Source organism: Rousettus aegyptiacus, unplaced genomic scaffold (assembly GCF_014176215.1).
Source record: "Rousettus aegyptiacus isolate mRouAeg1 unplaced genomic scaffold, mRouAeg1.p scaffold_m13_p_18, whole genome shotgun sequence".
Classification (NCBI taxonomy): domain Eukaryota; kingdom Metazoa; phylum Chordata; class Mammalia; order Chiroptera; family Pteropodidae; genus Rousettus; species Rousettus aegyptiacus.
In genome coordinates this window covers 14,178,520-14,206,305 of record NW_023416293.1, presented here as the reverse complement: position 1 = coordinate 14,206,305, position 27,786 = coordinate 14,178,520, and the positions used below count along the sequence as shown (strand labels likewise).

Genomic DNA, 27,786 nt, shown 5'->3' with positions numbered 1-27,786 from the left:
CTGGCGTGCGGCTGCGCTTCAGTCGTCGCCCGGGAGACCGCCGCGTCCCCGGCGCGGGGCTGCCGCTGCTGACGCTGCTGGCAGAGGAAAGGGAAGGAACGGAGGAGAGAGGCCTGGCGCCGCCTTTCGTATTTTAGCTACTGAGGGTAAGCAAAAGGAGCCAGTGTTTGCTAAAATGCAGAATTCCAGTTGGTCCTCGAAGGAGCCCTGAAGGGCGGGCGGCCGTTATCGCGGGCGGGCCCCGAAATGATGGCGCTGAGGCGAGGTCGTGTACTCACACGTGGTGTAACCGGGTTTAGGATCGGGAGGCCCCAAACCCGTGTTCACGACGTCGGGACGCTTCTCGACTCGACGCCCTCCGCTCAAACGCCGTCCGGGTGAGGGACACGTCCGCCGGCGCCTCCCCGTCCCCCCCAAAGACAGCAGACATTCTTTCACAGAGCACGCGGACGCCCGCGCGCACCCCGCGCCCGCAGAGCTTCGCGGCCTCGTTTCGCCGCAGGCCTGTCCGCTTTCCCGAGGGGACGCGCCTTCTCAGCTGTGCGCTCGCTGGGTGTGCGCTGTGTGTCCACCCGGCTCACCTCCTACTCGACTGTCAAGCCTCTTCACAGGATCCCTCCGTCGAGGAAGGGCCCCCTGACAGCTCCCGACACCCTCCTGGTCAGGGCTGGCCCATAGGTGCCTCCCCTGCTTGTCCCCAGCACCCCGGGTTATTTTTGTCATAGCACTTGTCACACCATGTGCAAGCCTCCGTTCCTGGTCCTTCCCGCCCCCTGATGACAGGGCCTGTCTCCTCTCTGGCACCTGTACAGTGCTCCGGCCATAGCGGGTCTCGCTTGCTGTTGAGGGACTGAGGATGGATACTATAGTTAATTCTTCCTGAGTTTATTTAACTCACAAATGTCTGGCAATATCTCATTGTGACACATCTAATTTTAATCCTTGTAAAACCCCGAGCTATCTTCATGTCACAGGTGAGAAAACTAAAGCTCAGAAAAATTTGAAAATCGCCATGTATCATACAACTAGCGAACTGGCAGACCCAGGGTTTGAACCCAGGACTGACTGACTCTGAAGCCCACGTTTACCTCCCAGGGCCTCCCGGGTATTATAGGAAGCATGCCGGGAGGGGCTTTGGACCCTATGTCTAAAAGGGTGGCTCTGCCAACAAGCCGGCCCCTTGGATCCTGTCTAATCCCTACAAATACTCCCCCCTGAATCTGGGAGCGCACTACACATAAGCTGCTCGCTGTGGGCTGGGGAAAGAGCAGGCGAGAAGAATCTCTCACTGCAGCGAGGTCAATATCGTCGTTCAATGATTTAATGAAGTTTAACAGTATGTCGTCTCATGGGCAAGGGCCTTCGCTAGAGCACGCTGGGCGTAACAACCTTCACACGGACAGTAGTTCACAGCGTGGGTCCGTGCTCGCATCCGTCCTGTGACATCGCCATTATTATTATCTTTCCATTTTAGATGCAGGACAGAGGGTGGTAGAGATGGAGTCGCAGCCCGAAGACTTCATGCTCGAGTCACCCCTGAGTCCGGCTTCAAAAACGGGCACCGGTCTCCTGGCTCCACTCCGGACACCGTTTCCTGTGCCCGTTCCGTCCCTGGATTATGGAGGCCAACGTGTCCATAAAGAAATATAATCCAGTGGAAAGGAGGTAAGTGCTGTAGAGACAGTGCAGACAGAACATGTAGGTAGGTGGAGGGGTCAGGAAGGTTTCTTAGGGACTGCTGTCCACCCGAAAGCACTCACAGTCGCCTGCGACTGGCCTCTGGAGCATCGAGTCAAATTAAGAAGACGCTATAGCCCGGAAAGGCTGAACAGGGTACGGAAACATTCTGCCAGTCATTCGAATGATCCGCAAGGCGATACAAGGTTCTGAGGCCAGAAACCATGTCCGGTCAGCTTCATGTGGCATCTGTGACCTGGCTCTGCTCACGGTGGGCGCTGGGTAAGGCTCGTTGAATTTTATCAAAAATGATTTCAACCTAAATAAACACAATGAGGAAGAGAAGGAAACAGAGACAGTTGCTCTGACATGTCCCTTTGATTCCGTGGCGATGCATTTAGTAGCGATGGCATTCTCGTGACCCCGGCTGGGGAGGCGTGAGTTTAGGAACAGAAGAAAAACACCTGCACAAAGAACAGCGTTAGCTTTCAGGGAGGGTCACAGGGTCATAGTAGGAGGATCCTATTAACAGAGAAACACCCTGTGTACAAAGAAGAAGGATTCCTTTTCAGGGGACAGACACTCTAATAGGGTGCTCTTTGTGACACCTTCAGAATGATCCCTTTACAAACTGGAACTCTCTGCAGAATACCACTGTCAAAAAGAAATGCTCTCCACTGCCTTCTTAAGATATCTGACTTCGTCAACAACAAACCAAAGCCGGAGGTTTTCTGGGCCAGCGTGGCCAGCGGCACAGCCATCGCTTTATTTTTTTCCTCCAGGCTCAGAATTTCTATCCATCAGGCAACAGCTACCCCTGTTCCTACATATATAATCCTCCTCCTCTCTGTTTTAAAAATTTCTCTTCTCTCTCCTGGAAGATCCACAGTCTCAGCCAGATCACCTTTCCTGTGGCCGCCCTCCATCTCTCTGTCTTTGGATGGTCACAAAATGTATTCGCCAAGTCATTAGCCAATCCTGCTTGAGCACCTGCACGCTGAGGATGCAATGTTGAACAAGACAGCTGAGAAAGCAAATTTTTAATGAGAAAACTTAGCCGTGCTAGAGCCAGAGCGAGCAGCCCAACTCTCCCTCTCTGCGGAGTCTCTGTCTCCTTGTTACTTTCACAGAAATCTGAGAAACAAAGAAACACTAAACCATTGAGCGCTGCAGTGAGACCTCCCGTGATCCTTTAAAATGGAAAGTATGTGTCCATGTACTATCACCCACTTTCAATTAGCTACACTACTAGTAACAGTTACTGTCTACTACCGCCTGCTGAGTGGCAAGCCCTGCGCCACCAGTTAACCGATTTAATGCCACCGCCGCCCTGTTCTTATCTTCACTGGGCAGAGGGAGAAACCAAGGCTCGGGGAACTTAGGTGGTGAAGACCTTACGTTATTTTGAAACGCAAGGAACCCGAAGAAGGAAACATTGAATCGACCCAAAGTGGAAGGACACGGAGCAGGGGTCGGACGCGGGCCAGGGACCTGCTTTTCTCTATGCTTCGGGTCGCTTTTCGTTCGTCTGCACCTTTGCTTCTGCGAAGTATAAATTAGTACGTGTTTTTTTACCAGCCTCTTCGCTCGCTGCCGGCAGCGTGGCTTCTCCCAGCGCCCCCCTGGGCTGCTCACAAAAGCCCTAAGGAGCGCTTCCTTGTGACTCTCGTGCGCTTGTTTCTGTGGCCTCTGTGGCATGTGGCACTCGTGAGCGCCCCTTGGTCCTTCAAACCGGCGTCTCTCTCAGGCCACACCTGGCTCGCTCCCACTTCCCAGATTCCCCTCCACTGTCCCTCGCTGTCCACTGTCCCCGCGGCCGCCCGCCTGCGCCTGGCAGGGCCGCTGCTCAGCGTGGCGGGGCTCCCGCCTCCCCCTGCACGTCTGTCTCGGGGTCACAGTGGCTGGATGAGAGAATCGGTGAACTAACAGGCAACAGAAAATACACGTTAACGTTGCAGGGCCACGAGACAGATCGGTACCCCTTAAGTAGCTCCCAGTGGTTCCTAAATACTAGTCTGGCGTGCTTTCTTAGACTTTATACTGAAAAAAAATGTGCTGATTTTTTTTTCCCATAAAACAAATTTTTCTTCCTCTGAAGGACTATTTTTTATTATGAGATTATTCCTTTCTCGGTATTTTTTCCTGTTAAACTGTCCTTTCTCCTGAAATGATAGTGAATATCGATGGTAGTTGAGCGTTTATGTCTCCTCACTCGGTGAGATGGGAAGCTGACGGCCCTGTGCGCGCGCCTCTCCGGTTCATTCATTTATTCGCGTGCTCGGGATCCTAGGCTGCTCTGCGAACCCCCCTGGGTCTAGCGGCTGCTGCTCTCATTAGCCAAACCGAGTGAGTGGCCCGGCTCAGGTTCCTCAACCAAACTGGCCGCGAATAGCGTTCAGAAAAACAGAGCAAAATCTGTTATTCCTGTATCATATTTGTTATGGAAACAGTTATTATTGTAGTTTCAGATATGTTGGTATTCCAACAAGTCATGGGATTTGGGCTAATTTTCCTTCTTTTTTAGTCACTAAAAATAGAAATCAAGTTTTTCTTTAAAGCACCAGTTAGGAGCTGTGCTTAAGTGCGTGCACTCTTTTAAATCGACTGTGAACAGGGTCATTTCTTTCGTCATGACTGGGGGCAGCTGGGGGATAGAGCGCTCTTCTTCGTGACATGTGATCTTTTGGTGGGGACATTAGCAGGCATTCAAACACAGGATTTTGATTAACAGAAGCAAAGTATGGTGGCTTCCTTCTCCTGGCTTGGTTTTCTCGTCCGTTCCCCCATCTTCCTCCTAATTTTCTAGTTCAGAGAAATCTAACTTCCTGTTTAGCTTCTCAAGTTCTTAATTTAAAGGTTCTGGATAAATCTAGAAGAGGAAAATTACAGCTTGACGTTGAGGATTTGAAAAAGCCAGAGCTTGTGGTATGTAAAATGATATTCTTTATGGAACTTTGATAACTCAGAGGATGATTTTTGCCATGTGAGAAACATTTTACTTTTAGGTTATTCAGAATGAAAGGTGGAATGAGGAAGAAAAAAAGAAAAAGCAATAAACTCTTTTCCACCAGACACTTTCAATCGGACGTCTACGTGGTGGTATATCATTTTGTGGAATCATTGTACGCGATAAAGTAATAAAACCTCAAAAAACTTTGTTGTCTAGGGCCTACAGCATGAGTCTACAGTAAATGTTGGCACTGCTGCTTAGCCTCTAAATGGCATACTAAGACCCATCCCAAAACAGAATCCCGGCATCAGGGAAGAGTCTCCCTGCCTTAATTTTAAATCCCCTCATGAAAATCAGAAGCAGCGTTCAATTGAGAAAACGGTTTCCAGTGAGCACTGCTCCTGCCAAGGGAATGCTGGAGTGACAGTTGTCATGCAAAGGACTGTTTTGTGTTGCTTCAGACATTCCGAGGGGCTGCAGAAAATGCCGAATGAAACAATGAGGGGCCCAGTGACCACAGAGGCCTTGTGTGACCCTTGAATTTGGTGACACTCCCGTGGTTACTCGCAATTTCATGGAACTTTTTAAAAATTGTTTTGTAATCCTTGTAAAAGTATATACATATATTATTGTATATGAACATCACTATATGGGTTTTATACAAGATGGTTTTTTTTTAACTGATTCAGTAAAATCCCAGGCACTTTTTCTTAGAGAACATTCTCTAAAAGAGAACAAATTACCCAATGTTTTCCAAGCCCACGTCTTAGTTTTTCCTCAGATTCCACATGGAATTATAGCTACATGATGGAACAAAGTCTTGCCAGGAGCATGACTGGTTTTTGATCAAAAGTCTTACCGAAATACCCACTTTCCTAATTGCATCCTTTCCCAAAACATCTTAAAATAAAAAGTGAGGACACCGCTTGAGAAGGGAGAGAGGCTGGCTCTGCGTAAAATGCTTGGCTTGTTTTACTTGGTGCGTGTGTTTTCAAAATTTATTAAAAAATAAAAAATAAAAAATAAAGTCCCTTGCCTGAAAAGTTGTCTGGTGAATACAGCGTTCCAGCCGAGTTACAGACCTCAGCAAAGGGAGGCTGGAATGGCAAGCAGGGGGCAGGACGGCACCCTCCCTGCGGCCCGGGGGGGCAGGACGGCGCCCTCCCTGCGGCCTGGGGCACAGACCAAGCGCCATCCACGAGCCGCGTCAGTCAGCCGCTAGATGGTCCCGTCCATCACTGGCTAGACATGAGGTTGCTGGAGCTGTCGGCGAAGCTCATCCGGAAGACTCACAGGCGTGGAAAGAAGCGTATTGGAACGTACCCGGCGTCTTCCCATCCACTGGACTTCTGGCAGACCGAATGTTATTTTGGCGCTGGGAGGTCGTTAGGTAATAGTGTGCTTTTACAGGTCAACCAAACGAGGGAACGTCAGGCTCCGTGTGTCACACAACCAGTTCACTCCTTGTTTGTTTTCTTTAATTTCATGTTCTGTCTTAAAGCGCACAACCACCTCCTAAGTAGAAAAATCAACGTCTATTAAAAAAAAACAACGGTCCAGTGTTTAAATTTGATCTAATTCACTTAAAAAAAAAAAAAAGAAAAAATGGAAATCATAGTCATCGTGATGGAGCCGTGTATAGGTCATCTTGTTCTTTGTGGGTTTTTACCTTAGGACGTGATTAGAGAAGATTCCTCTTTTGATACCTTTTCTCCTGGACGCTAATGAATGTGTCACAGAGAACGTTCTGCTGGAAAAGCAGAAATAAAAATGAATAAGAATGGATTTGTAAAACAGTTCTCAAGACCTTTAATTCTCAACTCCTCATTCTCAATTCCCTATATCATTTATCAGTGAAAATACCTAAAACAGAAGAAGCAGGGGGTCGGGGGGAGGCGCGCTGCCTTGGGGAGTCCGGGGGACCGCCCCTCCTCCCAGCCCTGCACCGAGGCACCGGCCAGTGATCACATCTGGGCTCGGTTTCCCCATTCGCGATCAAGGTGTTGAGGAGATGTGAAACGCCAGAAGGTTCCGTAGGGAGATGAAACCCACTTCCCTGCTCCTTTCTGGGGGGCTCGTGTAAATAACCTGGTGCCGCGTGGTCCCTCCAGCCTGTGGCGCTGGCCCAGGAGGAGCCGGAAGGGATGTGTCTTGTGTGAAGATGACAGGCAACTCTCGGGGGACAGGGACGATCCAGTCGGGGGACAGGGACGATCCAGGCAGGGTCCGTGTGTTTGGGGGTTTCCGGGCACACCCTAAGTCCTGTCGGACTGTCAGGCCAGTGGAGGAGGAGGGTGGTGGCGGTCCCCCCGAGCAGCAGCCAGGTGAGGCAAAGAGTCCCAGGAAGTGGACTGAGGTCCCCAGGGCCTGCTCTCGCTCTCTGGACAGAAGCAGCCGGACAAAGGGGCCGAGTCGGGCCCCTTCTGAGGACGTTCCCCTGTGGCCTCAGGACACGTGCTTAAGATGACTTTGGGTGAATTTCTCAAACTTTTGTAACTTTTCCAATGTTTATTTTTAACCCCGTTTCTCAATATTGTGGAGCTAAACAGGGAAAAGCTGTGCTTGCTCCAAAAAAGGGGAGTGGACCCCTTCGAGGCGAACCTTAAGAAACAAAGGGGGTTCTAGACGGAAAACGCGGCTAGCTACAGCGAGCAGGAGAGGCGAGCTGGGAAAACCCGAGAGCTGCAGGAGGAAATTTGGGGCGCGCGAGGGGCGGATGCCGGTTTAGGGGACAGCGCTTCCAGGGCGGGAGGCGAAGGCCGGGTTGTGGTCATCATGCCTCTCTCGTGACGGGGGTTAATACATGGTTTTCTGATTTCGATGAGCATTTTCTCCTAACTACTGCTCTTCAATTCAAATTACAGCTTTCCAGAGGGCGGGGGCGGGGGGCAGGAGAAGAACAAGGCTGAGGTCTGCGTGGCGGTCCCAGAGCCGCTCCGCCCCCAGACCTTCGCGTCTGCCGCTGGCGGCGTTTTCCTGCCCGGCCGGACCCCCCTTCGTCATGCCCGGTGTCTACGCACAGGTGTCCACACCGGAGGCCCGGAGCGGCAGAGGACGCCGCCTGGTTGGCCGGAGCTCTGCAGGGATCGCGCTGTGTTCCCTGAGGTTTCGGTTCCAAGTGCGTTTTCATACTGAGATGACTCACAGAGACTTCGTTGGCACGGAAGACGGGCTGGACAAGTGAGAAACAATGAATTTCAACATGCGTGCACGGGAGGATGGCCGCTTGCTGTCTGCCACACCCCTCCGCTCCATTCCAGCCGCATCTGCTGGGGCCACTCGGCAGGCAGGAGGGGCCTGGAGGGCGAGAGCCAAACAGCCCGTGTGGTGTCCTCCTCACCGTGGGCAGGACAGGAGCTGGGGGCAGGGGGAGACAGCCTTCTGCCCTGTGCGCACGCATGCGTGTGTGTCTGTCCTGTGCGTCGTAGGGTGTGGGGCCCCATGTCCCCCCTTCCCCGCCCAAGTTGTGACAACCAAAAAAGTCTGCAGACATTTTCCCCTGGGAGTAAAGTCGCCTCCAGTTGAGAATGACTGGGTTAAAGGAGTTAAGACATTCGGCGTAAAGAACAGCTTTTACTTACGGTGTCCAAACATGTGAGGGGCTGTCTGTCACACTGGTGACTCTCGTGGGCAGCTTTCTGTTTCCCCTAAGAACAGAATTATTTCAGCCAAAGTGTTTGGATGAAACCTGGTCGGTTCAATTCTTGCGAGGCTTGTTATGGCACCGACACAGGTTACCCAAGAGGAAAGGAATGCCTGCCTCGGCCAGTCCTTAAAGCGAGCCTGACCCCTCGCCCCTGGGCTCCGTCCTGCACACTCATTCCGTCAAGGACGTGTGGGGGGGGGGACCCCGAGCTTCACCGAACCCCAGCACCGGCCCGCTGATCAGAGGAGACTTTCCCAGACAGACGACACGGAGCATGTGTCTTATTACTTTGCTGTCATTAGGGACAACCCAGGAATCCATAAAACTGTCCTTCGGCATTTTCTCTGGTTGACACTTCGTAAGGGACTTGGACGACATCCGATTAGCTCTGTGTGACATTGGTCTGCTCTTACTCTGAATCACCGATTCGCTGCGGGGCAGGAAGAGGCCTTGCTGCGTTTTAAGAACCCCAGGAAGGGACTGTGGGGACCGTGGACAGGAAGCCACTAAAAAGAGAAAGACCTGGCTTCGCGAAACGTGTGGACGGATGCTCCCGCCTCATTCCAGGAAGGTTTAGGCAGAATTCTTGATCTTTTATGTTCATATATAGTTTTAAATATAACATATAACATTTATTTATTATTTATAACACATACTTTATTACATGTTATACATATCAGTAAAACCTCACGACCTTCGCACCTGGCCAGGTGTGGCACATGGCGGAGATGTCCCACGAGCGCAGGTGTTTCAACAGAGAGGGATGTTGCCAAAGGGGCTTCTGTCCTTCCAGCCCTAATTAGATTTGAAGAATCACATCAATTTGAAAAGTGGCGAACGGATCTGGGAGGCCAGGAGACTGTCCTGATGCTTCGGGGTCAGGATTGCACAAAATGGCTCATTTGGTTGGAAATAGCAGGTCTTCTAGGCTTTTAGTCGCTCATGTTAAAATGCGCAGGAAAAAAATTCCAAAGACACAGCAAAGACCCCCAACGTCACCATCATATCCCACTGTGCTGCAGTCACCTTTACCAGCGCGTTTCCTGGCGCTAACCCTGACGAACCAAACGTGCAAAGACCAGCGGTCGCGGTGAATGCGTGAAGTAGCGGACGTTTGATCTGAGTGTTCCCTTGCTTTGTATTATCTCCCCTTTGTTGAGGACTTAAAGCCTCCGCCGGCCCCTCCCCTTGGGAAGCGGGCTCTCAAACTCCGTTAGGTCTGAGAACCAGCGATGGATGAGGTTTTCTGTGCTGACTTTTCGGTGCGTTCAGCTCAAGGCGGGAAGGTTTAACTACAGGGCAGGCCCGCGTGGCGGGGCTCCCGCCGGCCAAAGTCGGAGAGAGCAGGCGGGATTTGCCGTCGCGGTTTCGCCTTCAGCAGGGCGAGCCCTCTTGGCAGCTCTTGAAATTTTTACACTTGGTTTGTTTAAGTCAAGAGCCAAATAAGGATCGCACGTTCTGTTTAGTTTATGGGCCCCGTGTAAACTCTGGGTTCCTCTGTTTCATTCTCTCTTTCTCGTCCTTGGCATGCAGGCATCATTTTTCCTGTAAGTTTTCCCATTGTCTGAATTCTGCTAATTGCATCCCAGGTTTGTCGTTGAAGACACTGCTCTGTCTCTTACGTTTTCTGTAAGTTGGTACATTGAGAGGCTCCATCGGATTTAGGTTTAATTTTTTGGCACGAATAAATGGTTTATTCGTGAGTGGTTTTGTGGACCTCCATCAGGAGGTACAAAACACCTGACTGTCTCTTCCAGCGTGGCTGAGATTGATTAGCGGGTTCAGGCATGCCAGGTCGACCGTACACTGCAGAGTTCTCCATCGGCGGTTCACCTAATGCTTTTAGCCATCGATGACCTTTGCTTAAACATTCTTTCATTACAGGTTGTAACACTGTGATATTCTAATTCGATTCCGCCTGCTTTACTTATTAGCTAGAATATCTCTATAACTAAAGGTTACATGCAGGTATAGTCTGTATAGGAAAAACAGACAATTATTTCATTCTTTTTACTTCTACGTTTTTAGAATTACAAGTTGGTGCCTAAAAGATTCTGACTTCTCTCTCCTCTCAGTACTTCTGAGGCCAAATGTGTGGGTTTCCCCCGTCGCATCAAGAAATCATAGACATACAAACCGATACCTGCCTACGAACAGAAACCTGACTTTCCTCAAGCCCAGTTTTCATCCCATAGTGACTGATGCACCCCCCTGCAATAAAGTAGCGACTCGACACGTTGGCATGCTATGCCATCATGAAGGGCAAGTCCCTAATTCTTTGAAAATACTTTTATGTAATCTTTTAGACTATTTATAATCTAACGCAATCATTTTAATTCCCACCGTATGGAATTATACTGTCACACTGAAATACAAGATTTTTTTTGCAACACGCGTTCATTGCCGCTGTATGGATCGCGCTAGGGGTTATGTAACCGAGGGACGACAGGCCGCGGGGGGCGAGGCGGCGCGGGATGCGATCTGCCAGAGTGGATGAGGGCTCTGAACTTGATTCGGGAAACCGCACCGAACGCGCTACCACTCCAATCCAGATCTTAAAGTGCAGAAGGTTCTGGAGAGGCAGCAAACAAGGAAAAGTCAGCACGGAAAGAGTCAGCCTGAAATGAATCACCGCAGAAAAGAAAAAAAGAGGAACGCCCACAGATTTCATTATTTGAAGGATTTAAAAAAAAAAAAAAAAAAAAAACCAGAACACTTCCTCTATTTTACAGTGAACAATAGGAGATGCAGGAAACGGCGTGGGACGAGGCCGTTTCCTCCTCGCCGGACACTCCCGAAGCCGAGGGCCGGTCTGGAGTCCGGGGGCCGCCACGCTGAACTCTCAGACGTTGCCTTGTTGAGATCCGCCATTTAAACCAGTAACTGGGTTCCTTTTTTTTTTTGAACTGGGAAACACTTGTCTGCTGTAGAAGATACAGACGAACAAAAAGATAAAAATCGCCATAAGCCCACCGTCCAGAACCGGCTCCTCCGCGAGCCGCCTTGAGATCCACATAGCACGCCGTTCGCCCATGTCAAGTGTGCAGTGTTTTTAGTATATTTACTGGGTTGTACAACCATCACCCCAAAATGAGACCCATCGTCAGTCGCTCCCCATTTTTCCTGCCCCCCCCACCTCCCCCCAACACACACTCAGCCCTGGACGACCATCGCCTCCACAGATCCGCCCGTTGTGGGCATTTCATGCACCGTAAACAGAATCACAACAAGTGGTGGTCTGTGACTGGCCTCTTCGCTTCGCTTAATGTCTCCGAGATTCCAGTCGTGGTGTGTGCCGGCCCTTAACTTTTCGTTGCTGAATAACATTCCACTGTGTGGATGGACCCCACTTAGTTCATCGATTCATCACGGACACGGCCCGATTCCCACCTGCTGTCACAAAAAACGCTGTCTTTGTCGCTCATCGTTACAGTCCCAGCCCGCCCTGTGGCGGACCCCGTGCACCTGCTGAATGAGGAAATAATTCACCTTTTAGAATTTGAAGACTTTGTCACAGTACTCATCAGGAAAAGTTACCAAAGGGCAGAACCTAGCGGGGTCCCAGTCGTGGTTTGGTTCGTGGCGATGATGTAAGTGAAGACAAAAGCGGTGGGGGCCGAACGCCGCCGCCCCGTGCTGTCCGGTCTTCACTGTGACGCACGTTTCTATGGCGTTACCTAGTGAGAGTAAGGAGTAGCTCCGAACGAAGGGGCGTGAGAATCGAGCTTCCTGGGATGAAAGAATGACAGGCATTGTTGTTCCTACACATGTTCTGACAGCACAAGGGAGAGACATCCAGGTCAGCTCACGTTAATGCAGCATTTCCTGCTCCGAGACGCGGCTGAAGGCAAACACCTAGAATGGTCACGTAGGATGCGCGCATTCCACAGCTCTCGTCTGACTCACCTGGACACTTTCCCGTCCCTCCCTGCCACGCAGCATCGTGCATGGTAGGAATGCATTAGTAATGCTACCTGTGCTTTCCATGTGAACCACGATGGGTAAGGCTTCCCGAGGCCCCACCATTCAAAGGCTGTCGTCAAACCACATCGGGAAGACTCGGGAAGAAGTCTGATGAGATCTTACAGAAATCTGAATCCGAGCTCGTTACGGCAGGGCAGAGGCGTGTGTGAGCGCTGTGTGGACTTATCAGCTCTAGAAAGCGCGGGCTGGTGTTACACACTCGGCGCCACCCAGCACCCCCACTGCACGTGCACGGAGGTGCAGGAACTCACTAGGCTGGGCATCAAGAAGCGAGCGTCCCACCTGAGAGGACTAAGGGGTTTGCCGAAAGTGGCCGCGAACGCCAAGGGCAACGGTCCAAAGCTTCTGCTGGAAAGCGGTGGAAGTCGGAACGCGTCACCGGAGTGAACGCCGAGGCTTCCAAACGGGGCGAGCTGGGCACGCTGAAAGCGGAGCTTAGAACCAGGTCCCTGGATTGCACTTTAAAGGGACATGGTTTTAGATCTCACGTCACGAAGTTGGGAGCATAATCGCATGGCTTGTGGACAGTGGTCCCTGACCTTCTTGGCACCAGGGACCAGTGCTCCTATGAGAATCTGAGGCGGAGCTGAGGCGGTGATGCCGGTGCTGGGAGCGGCTGTGGATGCAGACGAAGCTTCATTTGCTCATCTGCCACTCACCTCCTGCCATGTGGCCCGGTTCCTAACAGGCCACAGACCAGTACTGGTCCACGGCCCGGGGGTTGTGGACCCCTGCTTGAGGAGACAGACCTGGGCTTGAATTCCTTGGCTCAGCCCCCAAATGCCTGCAGCCATCCATCGCTACCCAGCTGCAGAAGTGCTGAAGGAGCGGAAACAAAGTGGTCCTAATGCATGTGGCGTAAATCGCTCTGTTCTGCAGTTCACAGAAATATATGACTATGTGACCACATTTCCAAGACACCCACGGGGAGTCCTGAAGCTCAAATTTCGTTAGCGTCATGGTAAATTCGCCTCCGATAACAAAATACAGGCAGCAACTCAAGTGTCCACAGGAAAATGGATCAACAACTATACACAAACCACTTTACAGACCCAGGGTATTTATTATAGCAGGGAAATGTTTACACGTCAAAGAAAAAAATGTTGAACGATACAAGCAAAGCCCACTAAGCTATATACATGTTTTTAAAACAAACAAAAAATAATAATAATGTATCATGTAGGAATGTATCCATCTATAAGACTAAAAATGGCAGGAGATAGACAAAACTGTGGATAATGGTTGAAGGAAGCAGCAGAATCCCAGAGATACATAGATATGTGGTTAAATTGGTAGCCTGGTGGATCACGGATTTCCGTTTTATTAGTGTGCTTTAAAACTTATATATTCAATATATTATATGCACCAAATATTAGACTGGAAATATTCTAAAATACTAAAGACACCCGAAAATATTTGTCATCAACCTCGCTCTCACCCGATCCCCCCTTCTCCACCACAAGCCGCTGCGGGGCGCGTGGCTCCGGGGGCCGCGCAGCAGTCTCGCCAACCAGGCGGGACCAAGAACCGTGACCGTGTTATTTTCTTTCTGGTGCCGGGCTGGGGTGTGGCGGTGGTGGAACCACCCTGCAGTGTATCACATATGCCACATGCAACTTGCGCGGTTTAATTTTAGTCATCCGGCCAGCTAAAAGCGGGATGGCCGTCCGGGGCTCCGGCCCGCCCCCTAAACTCAGACTTCCCCCTTTGTACGAGTGCCAGGCTGGGCGCCACCCCTTCCGTCCTTTGGGGCCGTCTGACTCTTTTTTACCATCCCCGCCGACGCGATCACGTCAATTCTGCCAAGAGGCCCCCGCCCCGCCCCGCCCCGCCGCACCGCCCAGTCGGGAGCCGGGACGCGACGGGGCCGCGCGCCGAGCGCCCGGGCCCCGCCCCCCGCCGTGCCTGCGCCTCCCGCGTCGCGCCAGGGCGTGCCCGGCCCGCCAAAACCCGGAGACTCGGACTCTGCGCTCCGCACGCCCCGCCGGCCGCGGCGACACGGAGCGGGCCCGCGCCCGTCGGCAGGAAGCCCGGCCCGGCGCCCAGCGGGGAGACGGCTCCCCGGGCACGGCCGCGGCGGGCCCCCCGGCTCAGGCCCACCTCCGGGACCCGGCGTCAGGCCGCGGCGGTAGGACGACCACAACCCCTCGGGTTCTTGGAGGCGCCCGCTTGTGCGGTCTCCTAGCAGCGCCGCGACGCGCAGGCGCCGTGGAGGCCGGGCCGCCGCGACGCGCACGCGCCGTGGGTTCCGGGCCGCCGTGACGCGCACGCGCCGTGGGTTCCGGGCCGCCGCGACGCGCACGCGCTGTGGGCGCCGAGCCAGAGGCGGGGGTGAGGGGCGCGCCCAAAGGCAGCGTCTGGGGGCGCCGGGGCGGGGGCCGGGGTGGTGGCGTGGAGCGTGGGGGGCGGCGGCGACTCGTGGGGACCGAGCGGCTGGGCCGGCCCCGCCCCTGGAGGACTTTGCGTCCCCTGCCCTCCCTCGGGCGTTTTCGGAGCCTTGGGGACAGCAGTCCTAGACCCTCAGCTGCAGTTTCGTCAGGATTTCTCTGGAGAAATGGAATCTGGCAGTTCGTCCTAAGAATTATTTTTGAGAAAATGTCTGTTAGTATATCTGACGGCCCCGAGTCGGGTGGGCCGTCTCCTCACTCAGCCCCCGTCGCGCGCACCAGCCGTTCGGGTGCGAGCTGGCCCTCGGGGGCAGCGCCTGCGACCCGACGCCTACGGCTGCTGTGAGCTGGGCCGGGCGCGTCCTCTCCAGGTGGCCGCGTTTCCTGCTGCCCCCGAGTCTGTAACACGCAGGCCAGCACAGGAACAGCTCCGAGGACCTGGCGCGGTTGGGTGACACGGGAAGCGCTAAGCTCTGTGACCCGAACGTCGCAAGCGCTCAGGGCGCCACTCGTTGTGTCAAAAGAGCAGTTTTTTCCACGCGTTGTGGTTGTGCTTCGAAGGGTGCCTGTCCCTGGGAAGTCTTCCTCCCGTTTACTCCGTGGACATGCGGCAGGGGTCGCCCCGGAATTGCTACACGGCCCGAGGAGCCGGTGCGAGGAGCGGGCCGCGTGCCCCGCACCGCTCGCGTGTGCACGCAAAGGCCTGTGTTTCCGCCCAGGTGGTGTCGCGAGGCTTCCCTGCTCCTTGAGGCCAAGCTCAGGGGCACTGAGTTGACTGCAGGGTGAGCGGCTGGTACTTTATACTTGACCTTCGCTGAGAGTAAAAGAAATCTCGCTATACAATTTCCTCAACAGGATATTGAAGGATGTTTGTCCCGAGATCTCTCAAGGTCAAGAGGAGTGCTCACGAGGACGGCAAAAGCTGCGCGGCTAAGAAAGCAAAACCGGAAGCGGAAGGCCCGTGCGCGGACGGCGCGGGTGACCCGGTGGGCGCTGTAGTGACAGAGGGAGCCGCCGCTGCAGACGGGCAGGGCGCGGGACCGTGCGGCCAGCCGGCCGAGGCCTGTTCGGTGGGGCCCATGCAGGGTGCAGAGGACAGCCCTGTCTCCGATGAGCCTGTGAAGTCGTTTTCCAAAACGCAGCGCTGCGCAGAGCCCGGGGAGCCCGTGTGCGTGGTCTGCGGCCGGTTCGGGGAGTACATCTGCGACCAGACCGACGCGGACGTGTGCAGCCTGGAGTGCAAAGCCAGACACCTCCTGCGGGCCGGGCAGAAGGGGCAGAAGGGGCAGGAGGAGCGGGAGGCCGGCGCCCCGCCCCCTGCGGCCTACGCCTACAGAGAGCACCCCTTCATCGCCGGCCTCCGCGAGGACCAGGTGGAGAATCTGAAGCGGCAGCTAGGGATTTCAGTTCAAGGGCAAGACGTGGCCAGGCCCATCGTGGACTTTGAGCACTGCGGGTTCCCCGAGGCCTTACACGCCAACCTGAAGCAGTCAGGCTACGAGGTCCCCACCCCCATCCAGATGCAGATGACTCCTGTGGGGCTCCTGGGACGGGACATTCTGGCCAGCGCTGACACCGGCTCCGGAAAAACGGCCGCTTTCCTCCTTCCCGTCATCATCCGAGCTCTGTTCGAGGTAAGGTAGGGCCCACACTGTCGCTCTCAGAAATGTGTCCAGTTCCCAGGTGTCAAACTCAACTACGTTAAAGTTGCAAATGGAAACATTATTTAGAATTGAGTAGTGTGTCTGAAAAACACAATTTTAGGGAATATGTCATCGAACCTAACAGCTTCGTCGTGGGTCTCGAAAATGACTTTCCTTACAAGATGCTTTCTAACAGATTTTTTATTAAAGAGATAGCTTTCCGTTGGAATGCGTGTGCGATCCTGACCTGATAAGCTGCGATGCTTTATGTCAATTCAGCCGTTGGGATGTTTAGCTTTCGTTGTAGATCTGTGTCATGTGAGACCTAAGTTCTGTGTACGGTGTGTTTTGGAGACTAAATCTGCAGCGAGCAGAAGGCATGAAGTCTCACTTCTGGGAACATGTTAAAAGGGAACCGCGCCTGAATTCACCGTGAAGATTTAGCCCAGGGGTCCCCAAGCCCCGGGCCGCAGACAGGTGCTGGTCCGTGGCCTGTTGGGAACCAGGCCGCACAGCAGGAGGTGAGCAGCAGACAACCGAGCGAAGCTTCATCTGTATCTGCAGCCGCCCCCGCCTCAGCTCCGCCTCAGCCCCTCAGGCCTGCGATGCTCATAGGAGTGCTGGTCCCTGGTGCCCTAAGGTTGGGGACCGCTGGCTGGCGTAGTGCAGGTCCACAGGGACGGCCCGCTGGCGTTTGCAGCCTTGTTCTCTTGTGTTTGCAGAGCGCGGCTCCATGTGCTGTCATTCTGACCCCCACGAGAGAGTTAGCCATCCAGATAGAGGGACAGGCCAAAGAGCTGATGAGAGGCCTGCCCGGCATGAAGACCGTGCTGCTGGTGGGGGGCCTGCCCCTGCCCCCGCAGCTGCACCGGTTGCGACAGCGCGTGAAGGTGGGTCCGGCTGCTCGGCGCGCCCCGGGGAAGCGGAGTGGGACCTCGTTTGTTCCCTGAGGAAGTTCCGCACGTGGTTGCGGGCGGCCTCTAAGTCCCTGCCAAGTGTCACTTTTTAAAGTGTCTTTTACGTAGGAGAGGAACGCACATGCCGAGTGTCAGTTGTTTGCCAGACACGTTGCATGTTCTCGCGTGCTCCGTGACATTTAATTGTCACACCTGCTCCCGGAGCTGGGTTAGCACATCTCCTTCCTTGCGGTTGAGAAGGCCACCCTCAGGAAGGTGGGGCACAGCTAGGGAGCTGCGCCCAGCGTGACGCCTGCAGCGAGGGCGGCGTCCTGCGCGGCCAGGCCCGCCACGGGGCCTGGACGCCGACCTCGGCACAGCCGGGGGGGCGTCACTGTCGCCTGCTGCTCAGACCCGCGTGCGTTCTGCCGGTTGTCCCGTCCGATGGTTCAGCTCAGGAATCTGGTTGGGAATCACGCTCGGGGGTCCTGTCTCTTCCGTCTGCAGCTGGGAACAGCTCTTCCATCCGCCTTTAAGAAATTTTTGATCTTCATACTTTCAAATAAAAATGACGTAGGCCCAGAGGGGTTAAGGGATTGGTACTCGCTGACAGAGCCGGTAGTGGTCAGCTGCCCGCGGTCCTGTCCCGGCCTGGTCCTGCCGCACGTCAGCCTCACCCTGGGCCCCTCTGCGCCTCCCTCCACCCGGCAGCCTCAGCGCTGGCCCCTCTGCACCTGCTCACGTCCAGGGCTCACCGGGCTCCAGCTCAGGTGTCAGCCGGTCCTGGAGAGATGCTCCAGGCACTGCTCACGCACGGGCGTCAGGAGCAGTTCGCTTGATTGGCTCCTTCCTTTGCATTGTGCGCTTCGCGAGAGCGGAGGCCCGGCCGACTCAGCCGTCGTTGGACTCTGGGTGCTCACCCCAGTGTCCGGCGCGTGTTAGCCGCTCGGCCAGGGTGGGGAGGAGGGCCGGTACCTGACTCTTTGTCTGCTCCTCATGTTGCTAGGTCGTCATAGCGACTCCTGGGCGCCTCCTGGACATCCTGAGGCAGCGCTCCGTGGACCTCCGCGGAGTGAAGATCGTGGTGGTGGATGAGGTGAGGCCGCGCCTGCAAACTTCACATCATGTGGGAAAAGCATCTCATAGTCATGTGGTCTCACTGGGACTCGGGGACTCTCTCCCCCAAAGGACAAGCGTGGGGTCTGTCTGGGTCGCGGTGGGTCTCCAGGCCGTCCCCGAGTGAACCGCAGCTCCGGCGCGGGTGCCGAGGCGAAGCCACGGCTGTCTGTCCCTGCTCGACGGGACAGAGTCACTGGGCGCCGTGTGCCCAGCAATGAGGCCGTTAAACATGCCGGGGACCATCACCGCACAAACACAGAGGGACAGGACATGGCGTGGGAGACCGCGACACTTTGTGCGTGACATGCTGAGAGTGGGGAGGTAGGAAGGTAATTCTGCTGCTGGAGAAATGAAAGGAGTTGGTGGTCGAGCAGCCAGCAGCCCACATGAGAGGTGACAGGGGGAAGGCGGCCGGAGGAGGGGGCGTTGGAGTCGGGACACGCAGTTTTCTATTGGGCCAGAGGGCAGGCGCAGCCGAAGGTGAGTCAGGCGGCAGGGAAGTCGCCTGAGAGACAGGGAGAAGCTGAGAATGAGCAGCCCCCGAAGAGGAGAGAAGCCACTGTTTGTGGAGCGTGGCCGCCGTCCAGGGACTGGGCAGCAAAGGGGTCCTGGAGAGGCACTCCGTCAGCGAGGGGAGAAGAATGAGCGTGTGCAGGCGGCTGGTCCCTGTGTTGCGCGCTGTAATTTAAACACGTAGCATTCCCAGTACACGAGTCCTGCAACTTCCGGCCCACCCATCCGATTCCTTTCCTGACCCCAGGCTCTTTAAAGGCGGGGTCCCTTCGCGTGTCTGAGCCCCGAGCCATAGCCGTTCCGCTCGGTGCTCGTGACGAGGGTTTGCAGCCAGCGCCGTGGCCCGCATCCCAGCTGCACCGTGGGCCGACCGCGCTGTCGTGCGCCTCCGTTTCCTCTGTAAAACAAGTCATAATGGTGCCACCTCACAGGCGTGTTACGGGGGCGTGTGCAGGGCCGGGCGCGTAGGCGACGCTCAGAACGCGAACCACCAGCCACTCTTAGCTGCTCGGGGGCGGCCTGGCCACTGGACGTTTAGCCCCGGGCCCCTCGGCAGGAGAGGGACGTCAAGCGGTCAGGACCACCGGACTCCATGAGCCGTGAAGACATGCGGGCAGCACTAGCAGCGGAACACGTCCCAGAAAAGCTCGACGGCGTTTTTGTTACTGTCAGGGGACACCTGTGTTCATCCGTGACCCTGTTTACTACCATGTTCCCAAGTCGTGTGTCATTGTAAGCGTGCAGCTCGTTACACGGTATATAACGTTACACGAACGTTGATCTTTTGTCTTTTGACCTTGCGGTGTGTTTTTCTGTGTAAGCGTTTTGAACTTTTGTGTTCCCGATTCTGTCACCCGTGCCCGGGTGGCTCTGGGCTCTCCCGTGCAGGACTGACTTTGAGGTGATCTGATTTCAGGCCGACTCCATGCTGAAGATGGGCTTTCAGCAGCAAGTGCTGGACGTTTTGGAGAACGTTCCCGCCGACTGCCAGACCGTCCTGGTGTCCGCGACGGTTCCCGCCAGCATCGAGCAGCTGGCCGCCCGGCTGCTGCGGGATCCCGTGCGAATCGCCGCGGGCAAGGAGAGCCTGCCGTGCTCCAGCGTGCGGCAGGTCGTCCTGTGGGTGGAGGACCCGGCCAAGAAGAAGAAGCTGTTCGAGATCCTGAACGTGAGGACCCGGTCACCCCCGCGCGCGGTCGCTCGCTCCGCGGACCGAGACGTGGCTTCGGGGGGCTGCGGTGTCGCCTGCCGTTGAGCACCTACCTACCTCGATGCGTTTTTATTTGCGAAAAACACGCCGTGTAGATGCAGAGTTGGTTTTTCTTTTCCTCACCACAGAAAGTCATTTAAACGTCAAGATTATTCCTCAAGAATGTTTTATTTTTGCTACAAAGATTTTTAGCAGTCTTGTACCTAAGGCGGGATGAGTCGTTTCTTGGCTATTCTCTCCTGAGAAGTGGACTTTCTAACAATATCTAGGTCGGCTGCGTGGGCGATGCACGCAGCACGGTCACCGGGGAGCAGGACTGGGCAACGCGGGTCGCGTTGGCCTGTGGGCGGTATTTTAAAACTTCTGATCGTTTTTGTAAGAGTGACGGAGCGAGGTGGAAGCGCGAGGGGCGGGAGGCCCGCCCGTTTGCGCCTGGTCTGAAGAAAACCCCCGTCTGAGCCGAACGTGCCTTTTTCGTCCTCGGCCGTGCTTATTGGCCTGTGGACAGCCGGCCTCCGTCCTGCTTGCAGGAGAACTTCCCCTTGTAAATTCCGTCCCAGGTGCGTTTTAAATGTGCGTCTCTGATTTTTCAGGACAAGAAGCTCTTCAAGCCGCCAGTGCTGGTGTTCGTGGGCTGCCGGCTGGGCGCCGACCTGCTGAGCGAGGCCGTGCAGAAGGTCACGGGCCTGCGCAGCGCCGCCGTGCACGCGGAGAAGCCGCAGGCCGAGAGGACGTGTGTGCTGGAGGTCGGGCCCCTTACCCCGTTTCGGCTCCCTGTCGAGAGACTCGGGGGAGCAGCTCGCGTCTAGAGCTGACCTTACTGATGGCTGAGGGCCGAGGTGGACCATTCCTCTCGCGTGGGTGTCCTTGTCTGGGGACTGGCCCGCCTGGACCCCAGGGAAAGTCACGTGGAAGCCGGGCAGAGCGTGGTTCACCCGGGGGAGAGCTGTGCCCACGTTGGTCACGAGAGAGCACCCAGCAGGGAGGGAGGGACTCGAGCCGACTGCTCACGGGAGGCCCCCAGGCGGGGGCCCGCGGGGGACAGGGACGATGCCCCGGACGTGCTCCGAGCCGTGACCCCTGTGGCTTTTTTGGAAAGGGCTTGCTGGACGGCGGCTACGAGGTGGTCGTGAGCACGGGCGTGCTGGGGCGAGGCCTGGACCTGGTCAGTGTCACGCTGGTGGTCAATTTCGACATGCCTTCAAGTATGGACGAGTACGTGCACCAGGTAACGAGCTTTGGGGTCCCCGCCACCCTGATGGGGAGCGGAGGAAACCAAACACCTGTCGCAGTGGACGGGAAATGATATTTTTTGCTTTAAAAAAAAATATATATATATATGTGTGTGTATAAACTAAATTTTTAAAAAACTATACATGTGTCTAAAACACATTAAAAAGTAATTGGAAATAATAACCTAAAATGTTAGTTTAAAAATTTTTTTAAGTCGTTGGTTTTTGGTTTCTTTTTATTTCCTTTATATTTCTTATTTTCTTCAAGGAGGTATTAAATGACTTTTATAATCAGGAAAAAAAAAGGACTTTGTTTGAAGTTGACACATCTGGCCAAAATAAAATGTATCCGTTGCGGCGCCTGGTTTTTAGGGCTCTCGTCTTAATCTGCTCTTCATAGCCTTGCTCGGTCTAGTCTTTCACCTTTTCAAGTTTCGTTTCTTCCTTTGCTGCGCGAGATAACAGGGCTCTGTTTCCCGGCAGGAACAGAGCCTGCCCTGAGGCCGCGCTATCTCGCTGGTGCTGTCTTCCTTCTCCGGCACCAGCATCGCTTACAGACCCTTCAAGCAAAGCCTTTCTCTGCGGCCTCAGTCGCCCCAGAGTTTGCAGGCGCCCGGACCACCCACTGAGACGCTGGTGCCCCGCATGGTGTTCCAGCTTAGACTTAACAGCCCCCTCCCCCTCCCCCACCCTCCCCCTCTCCCCCCCCACCCGCGCCTCCCTCCCCCCCCCCCGCCTCTGTCCCCTCCCGTCACCTCACTGACCTGTGCGTTCGGGAATCGAGTACATAGGAAGTGATTGTTCCAATAACTGAAGCTTATTTTCTTTCCAACTTTCTAAAACGTTGTGCGATGCTCAAATACTCAAGCAGCTTCCGTGCCGATCATAACCGTGCCCCCTCCTTGCTGTCCCATGTCACCCCGTGGACGTCAGCGGGTGACGGCCGCGGGCACCCCCCGTCTCCTCGGGGCGCCCTGGGTGCCCAGCTCTCCTAGTGCTGTGTCTGGGCGCTTATTTGCGCGTTCGTCCCGTGATTGAACTGCACCTCCGTACGCTGACAAGCGGCACAGACGACAAGCGTAACGCGAGAAGTCTTGGTCGGGTCCTCGCCCGCCTGCCTGAACTGTCACCGGAGTTCGCGGTGTGGGAAGGACGGGCGCGCGTGTCCCCTGCCGCCGCCCTCCCCCTCGGACAGGCACTGCTCGAGCCCCCTCGGCGGTTCCACTGCCGATCCGGCCTGCTCGGTCTCGATGGCTCTGCGGCAGGGTGTCGCGTGAACGGCCCGACCATCAGATGGTTCCGGTCCTTCGCTATTCAGCGACGCTGCGGCGAGCAGCCCGGCCTGGGTCTGCAGCGGTGAATTCCCGCTGGGAGACCGGCCGGGCGGCGGCCGTGAGTTTGATCCTGGCAGCTCTCCCCGAGTGTCTGCTTTTTAACTGAGGGGGGGGGGCTTTCTGGGGAAATAACTTTACACGCGTTCGCCTCAGCCGTCACACACGTTTACCAACGTGACGTGTGCAGTTCCGCGGTTTAGTGTGGTCAGAGAGTCGTATGTCGTCATCACATCGATTTAGAAAAGTTTCATCACCCCAAAAAGAAACTGCACGCCCGCGAGCACCCCGTTCCCAGTCACACACGCGCTCAGACGCGTCACCGAAACAGTTTCCCAGACGCTGCTGCTCGTTACCTGTGACCGCTTTCTTATTTTCGGGCAGTCTCATGAAACATGCGCGGCTGGCAGCCCGCGGGAGCGGTCCCACGCGCCGAGCGCGCGTCGCCGCCGCGGCCTCTCCGGGGACGTGGGGATGGCGCGGGAGCGCCCTCAGAGCACCCTCGTGTCTCCTCTCAGGTCGGAAGAGCAGGGCGCCTGGGGCAGAACGGGACGGCGATCACCTTCATCAACAACAACTCGAAGCGGCTCTTCTGGGACGTCGCCAAGAGGGTGGCGCCCACGGGCTCCCTCCTGCCGCCGCAGCTGCTGAACTCGCCCCACCTGCACGAGCAGAGGCGGCGGGAGCAGCAGCGCGGCGGCCGGGCGCACGGCCTGGTCACCGGGGCCAACCTCATGGACGTGATCAGGCGGCACGACAAAAGCGCTGCGCAGAAGTGACCGTCTCGCCACTCGGGACACTCCGCGTGCGTCGCCAGGGACGTTTCCGTCTCTTATTATGTATAGTCGGGTAAATGGGACAGGTGCAGAAAACGAGAAAATCGAAGTGTGATTTAAATTTTTTAATAGACTGTCAAATTCATACAGCGACGCCATGTTTACTTTCCTTTTAAATGCTCATAATTTAAACAGCATCAGACAAAGAACTGCTAAGTAAAATAAAATCTGTTCTCTCCGGACAAAACTGTTTTTAAATAAACGTCCCTGGGCGCGGCTGTCAGAACAGAGCGCCCAGCAAGGAGGGGCACTGAGGGCTGCGGAGCCTTCGCTCTCTGTCCCCACCACGTGTCCCCACCGCGCCACACGCCCGCCGCGCCTGGGCCGTTGCTGAATAAGCGGACGCCGGGGAGAAGGCGGCGGAGACTGGAGGCGGCACAGCCCTGGAGGGGTGAGTGTGCAATACCCGCTTTTACTCTCAGCTGTTTCCCTGCGGCTCGGTACACACATTTCCGTTCAGGGTGGGCTGCCCAGCAGACCGACGCGGGAGCGTGCTCACGTCGCTTTGCGGTGACCGACGACCGTTTATGTCCGTGTCGCTTTGCTGATTCAGTGGCTGCCAGCAGCTTCCGGGAGGGAGAGAAGGAGGCCTTGCGCTTTGACACATCGTTACCTCGGTCGCTTTGAAAACTGTCAGTATCGGCTTCATCATCTGGGATTTAGTTAGAATGTTACATAAATGTTGACACTTGAGCAAGCTTTCCAGCCTCAGCATCCTCCCCAGGGGCCTGTGCGAGAGTCAGCAGCTGACCCCATCCCTGTGTGGGGTCCCTACAAGGCTCTCCACCGGGAGGAAAGCCTGGGCACAGCACCCCCAAAGAGTGCGACCCCCGAGATGCTCGCCCCTCGCCCTGTTTCTCGGTGTCTGCGTGTAGTCAAGTCCACGGACATGGCTGAGGCCCCGGGCGAGCGGTGGGGGCCCCGAGCGGCGGATCAGCCTCGCTGCCGTCACCGGTGGGTTCCTCACTCAGTGGATCGTACAGGCTGCGGCTTTAAACTTTTTAAAAACTGCTCTCACTGTTGCTAATGTTTTCTTTCCCAATTAAAGATGTTATTGTAAAAAAGCCACCATCTGTCATTTCATGAAAAGAAGAACATGAAACAGAACAAGGAGGAGGGACCCTCTCTGAGTGAGGGCAGGTCCTCCCAGGGAGTGACGACAGCCTCACACGCTGGCACACTGTGTCACAGCGTTTTAAATAATAGGTTTTTGACAAAAATTGTCACACCGTCTGAAATTTTAATTAGCTGATGGAACTAGTTGCGTGCACTCAGACTTTCATTTTTCTCTTCCAGCAGTTACATGACAGAGGAACGGAATTAACCTTTTAATCACTTTGTTGCCGGTTGAGGAAACATCCGTCATGTAGCAAACACCTCAACGCCGCTTCGTTTCCAGTATCTTCCGGTCAGCCCGTCTGGTAGCAAGCACGTTACAAAGCCAAGGTCTTTCGTGTGGTTTCATAAGCCCTTCACAAAGAACTCTGCCACATTTTATACTGTAACCCGCACGGATGAAGCTACTCTGACAGTCTGCGTGGGGCCGCGACCTGTCCTGTCTTCTGCCAGAACCATGCGGTCTTCTTCTGGCAGGTGGGGCGTGATTCGGAGCGCGCCCGTTGCGGACTTCCTGTCTCCCGCCTCTTCCTGCCTCGTTACGTCATGTCGTCTGTTGGCCACAGTCATCGTGACGTTTGCTCCATGATGGAGGTGGGCATGGTACAAGAGGTGACGTGTCATTCAAGGTGACTTTCCTGGCAGCCACCAGTAAGCTGAGACCCACACAGATAGGGCTCTTTTGTCACCGAGGCACACTTAGCTTGGCTCCGGAGGCCCGCAGCCGCAGCGGGAGAAGCAGCCAGCGATACCGAGTAAACACGGTTCTCTTGTTCTGCGCGCAGGGCGAGGCCTGTCCTGTCGTTGTCTCTTAGGACGTGTGGCACGCAGTGACGTTTGACAGAGTGACAAAGCTTAAGGTGAATGGTTACTTTTTAAATATGTTTACAAAGAGTAATTTATCAAATATTTACAAGCACTAATTTTAAAATTTGAATTTTAGTCTCCTAAAAAGTTTGCACATCACCCTCATTTTTCTGATTTGATCTCAGAAAGATAAAAATGTGGCAGTAATTGGCTTCTGGGTATTGCTCCCCGCTCGTTTCGGCCGGGGGGACATCCCTGACTAATCGTTAGCTTCACTCATGGGTAAGATGTAAGTTCGCTCGAGACGCCTCCAAGACCTTCCCAAACCCACGTTTCTTCTGCTTTAGACTGTGAACCCCATGTCTGGGACCTGCCTGCTTCCGAGTGATGAGCGGTGGGGGCTCAGGAGGGACTAGGGATGATGGCTGCTGAAGCCGGGTGACAGGTGCCGGAATTCTTTCCTGGTGGTCTGCGCGTCATGTATCCGGAACAGTCCACGGTAAAAACACGTAGAGAAGGACTCACTGCGGATGAAACTCCGGTCCCGCCGCTTGCCTGACGCCCTGGCCGCGGATCTGCAGTTTGCCACCGAACCTTTCGGGCTGTCCGGGGCCAGGTCACCTGCTTCCGGCGCCCCCGTCGCCCGCCGCTGCGTCGGCAGGCCCCGTCCGCCGCGTTCAAGTCGCCCACAGTTCCTGCTGCCGCCAAAGCCGGGACCGCATCGCAAACCTCGTTTCGCTGGAGGCTCTGAATTCCAGGGACCCGCCGCTGACCGTCCCTGCTGCCCCGAGCAGGGGACCGCGCTGGCGCCTGGGTCCACTGATGTCCTCACTCGGAAGAGGCCCGAGAGCCTCCGGCCGGCAGTGCGCTGGGGTGCGGGGAGCACGGGGGCTGGGGGGACGGCGGGGAGGAAGCGAGTCCCACGTCTGCCGCCTGCGTCACGTTCAGTGACCTCCCCCCGCCCCCCCAGAACAGAAGCAGAAGTGACACTGTGGCCAGAGCCAGCGTTAGGGCAGAGCGCGGTGACGGGTTAAGGGTCAGCTCTGTCCGTGAGTGTGACACCCACGCCCCTGACAGGGTCACGGCGCGGGGCCAGGGCCGGGCACCCTAGAGAAGCAGAGCCCCGGGTCCGCGCGCCGCCCTGAGCACCCCGGGTGGGGCCCTCAGCGCAGAGCGAGGCCCGGCCTCGCTGTGGCCCCGGGAGGCAGGTAGGTTTACGGATGAGCCCGCGAGGGTGCCGTGTCGCCTGCTACGCTCCAGGAACGGGCCAGATTACTGAAGATTTAAACAGTCTAGGGAAACGGGGCTAATCAGATTCAGCCTCACAAAGCCGGAAGGTCCTGAGTTAAAGTTGAATCCGTGATACCTGTAAATGGGGCCTCGGTCGACGGTCGAGTTACTGAAACAAAGGGAGACCCGTGGGCGAGATCGCACCGCCATCTAGTTGCAAACGGGGCTTCCTTGGAGGGCAGAGGACATGATGGTTCCTGTCTGCAGGTGAGGCTCTCACACCACATCAGAATCCTACGTGCATCCCAGAAAGTGAGCATTGTGCTGGGGAAAAAAAAAAAAAGTGGAGAGTAAGCAAGAGGATCAACAGGAAAAGTTGATCCGAGCCCAGGAATGCGCCAGACTTTTTAAAAGGCATTTTTTACCCCGTTCTTGGGCTGAGGACAAAGCGCACCCCTAAATTTGGCTCACGTGTCAGCTGTTTAACGTGGGGTCCCCGCAATTCCTTTCATGCTTTTGTCCTCACACCTCTGCTAACTTGGAATTTTTCTGTTGTGTATTTTCATGATAAGGCATCTAAAGAAATTACAGCCAGAGAGCAGAGGATTTGAGCTGAGAAAAAGGAAATGCAGGGATTTCAAAGTTCGCGTTAATTAAGCATAGTCAGGCACGTGTGAGCTCCGAGAGTGGGCTGCAGCGTCATGAAATCAAAAACAGCCTCAAACCACAGAGCAGCCACCATCAGGGGCCACCAGAGCCCAGAGTGACAAAGGGAACGCGCCGGCGGGCGCGTGTGCGTGCGGCGTGTGGCCTGGGGTCGGGGGCTGGAGACTCCTCCCTGCTCATCCAGCTGGAATGCAACTGATTACTTAAATTTCGAACCCACATCCTAAGTCCCTTCTCTCTCATTTCTGTAGTCAATGAGAGAAAGAGAGAAGAGGAGGAGGAGGAGGAGGAGGGGAGGGAGGAGGGGGAGGGGTACAGACAGGACAGAGACAAAGTGAGACCCAACTGTCTGGGACTGTGGCTTAGAATGTGGCTGGTCCTGTAAGTGTAACACACACACACTGTCTGGGAAAAGACTAATTTTCATGTTGATTATGGATGGGTTGAAATGGTATTTCCAATAGGTTGCATTAAATAAAATATATTTTTAGAATGAATTCTGTTTCTTTTTACTTTTGTTAGTTGGCTAGGGGGAGATTTAAC

General features: G+C 55.1%; 1 protein-coding gene and 1 long non-coding RNA gene across 8 annotated transcripts; one reads left to right on the top strand and one right to left on the bottom strand.

Annotated features, from left to right (window-relative positions):
- Nucleotides 1-12: 12 nt before the first annotated feature.
- On the top strand, nt 13-27,740 carry DDX59 (DEAD-box helicase 59). Of its 7 annotated transcripts, XM_036235492.1 has the most exons (9): nt 13-146; nt 1,475-1,665; nt 15,500-16,278; nt 17,010-17,177; nt 18,190-18,279; nt 19,732-19,983; nt 20,619-20,771; nt 21,125-21,253; nt 23,107-23,367. In XM_036235492.1, exons 3-9 carry the CDS (start codon nt 15,511-15,513, stop codon nt 23,365-23,367), a joined length of 1,821 nt encoding a protein of 606 aa, XP_036091385.1. In that variant the 5' UTR covers nt 13-146; nt 1,475-1,665; nt 15,500-15,510. The 7 variants fall into 7 exon arrangements, with proteins under 7 accessions (XP_036091385.1, XP_016006060.2, XP_016006061.2 ...); XM_016150574.2 differs by lacking the exons at nt 13-146; nt 1,475-1,665 and adding an exon at nt 14,176-14,385; XM_016150575.2 differs by lacking the exons at nt 13-146; nt 1,475-1,665 and adding an exon at nt 14,551-14,588.
- Nucleotides 7,121-8,853, bottom strand: LOC118613378. The gene is made up of 2 exons (XR_004955447.1): nt 8,209-8,853; nt 7,121-7,799 (listed from the first exon to the last, which is right to left on the bottom strand). It is a non-coding gene; the product is annotated as an uncharacterized LOC118613378 (long non-coding RNA).
- Nucleotides 27,741-27,786: the final 46 nt, after the last annotated feature.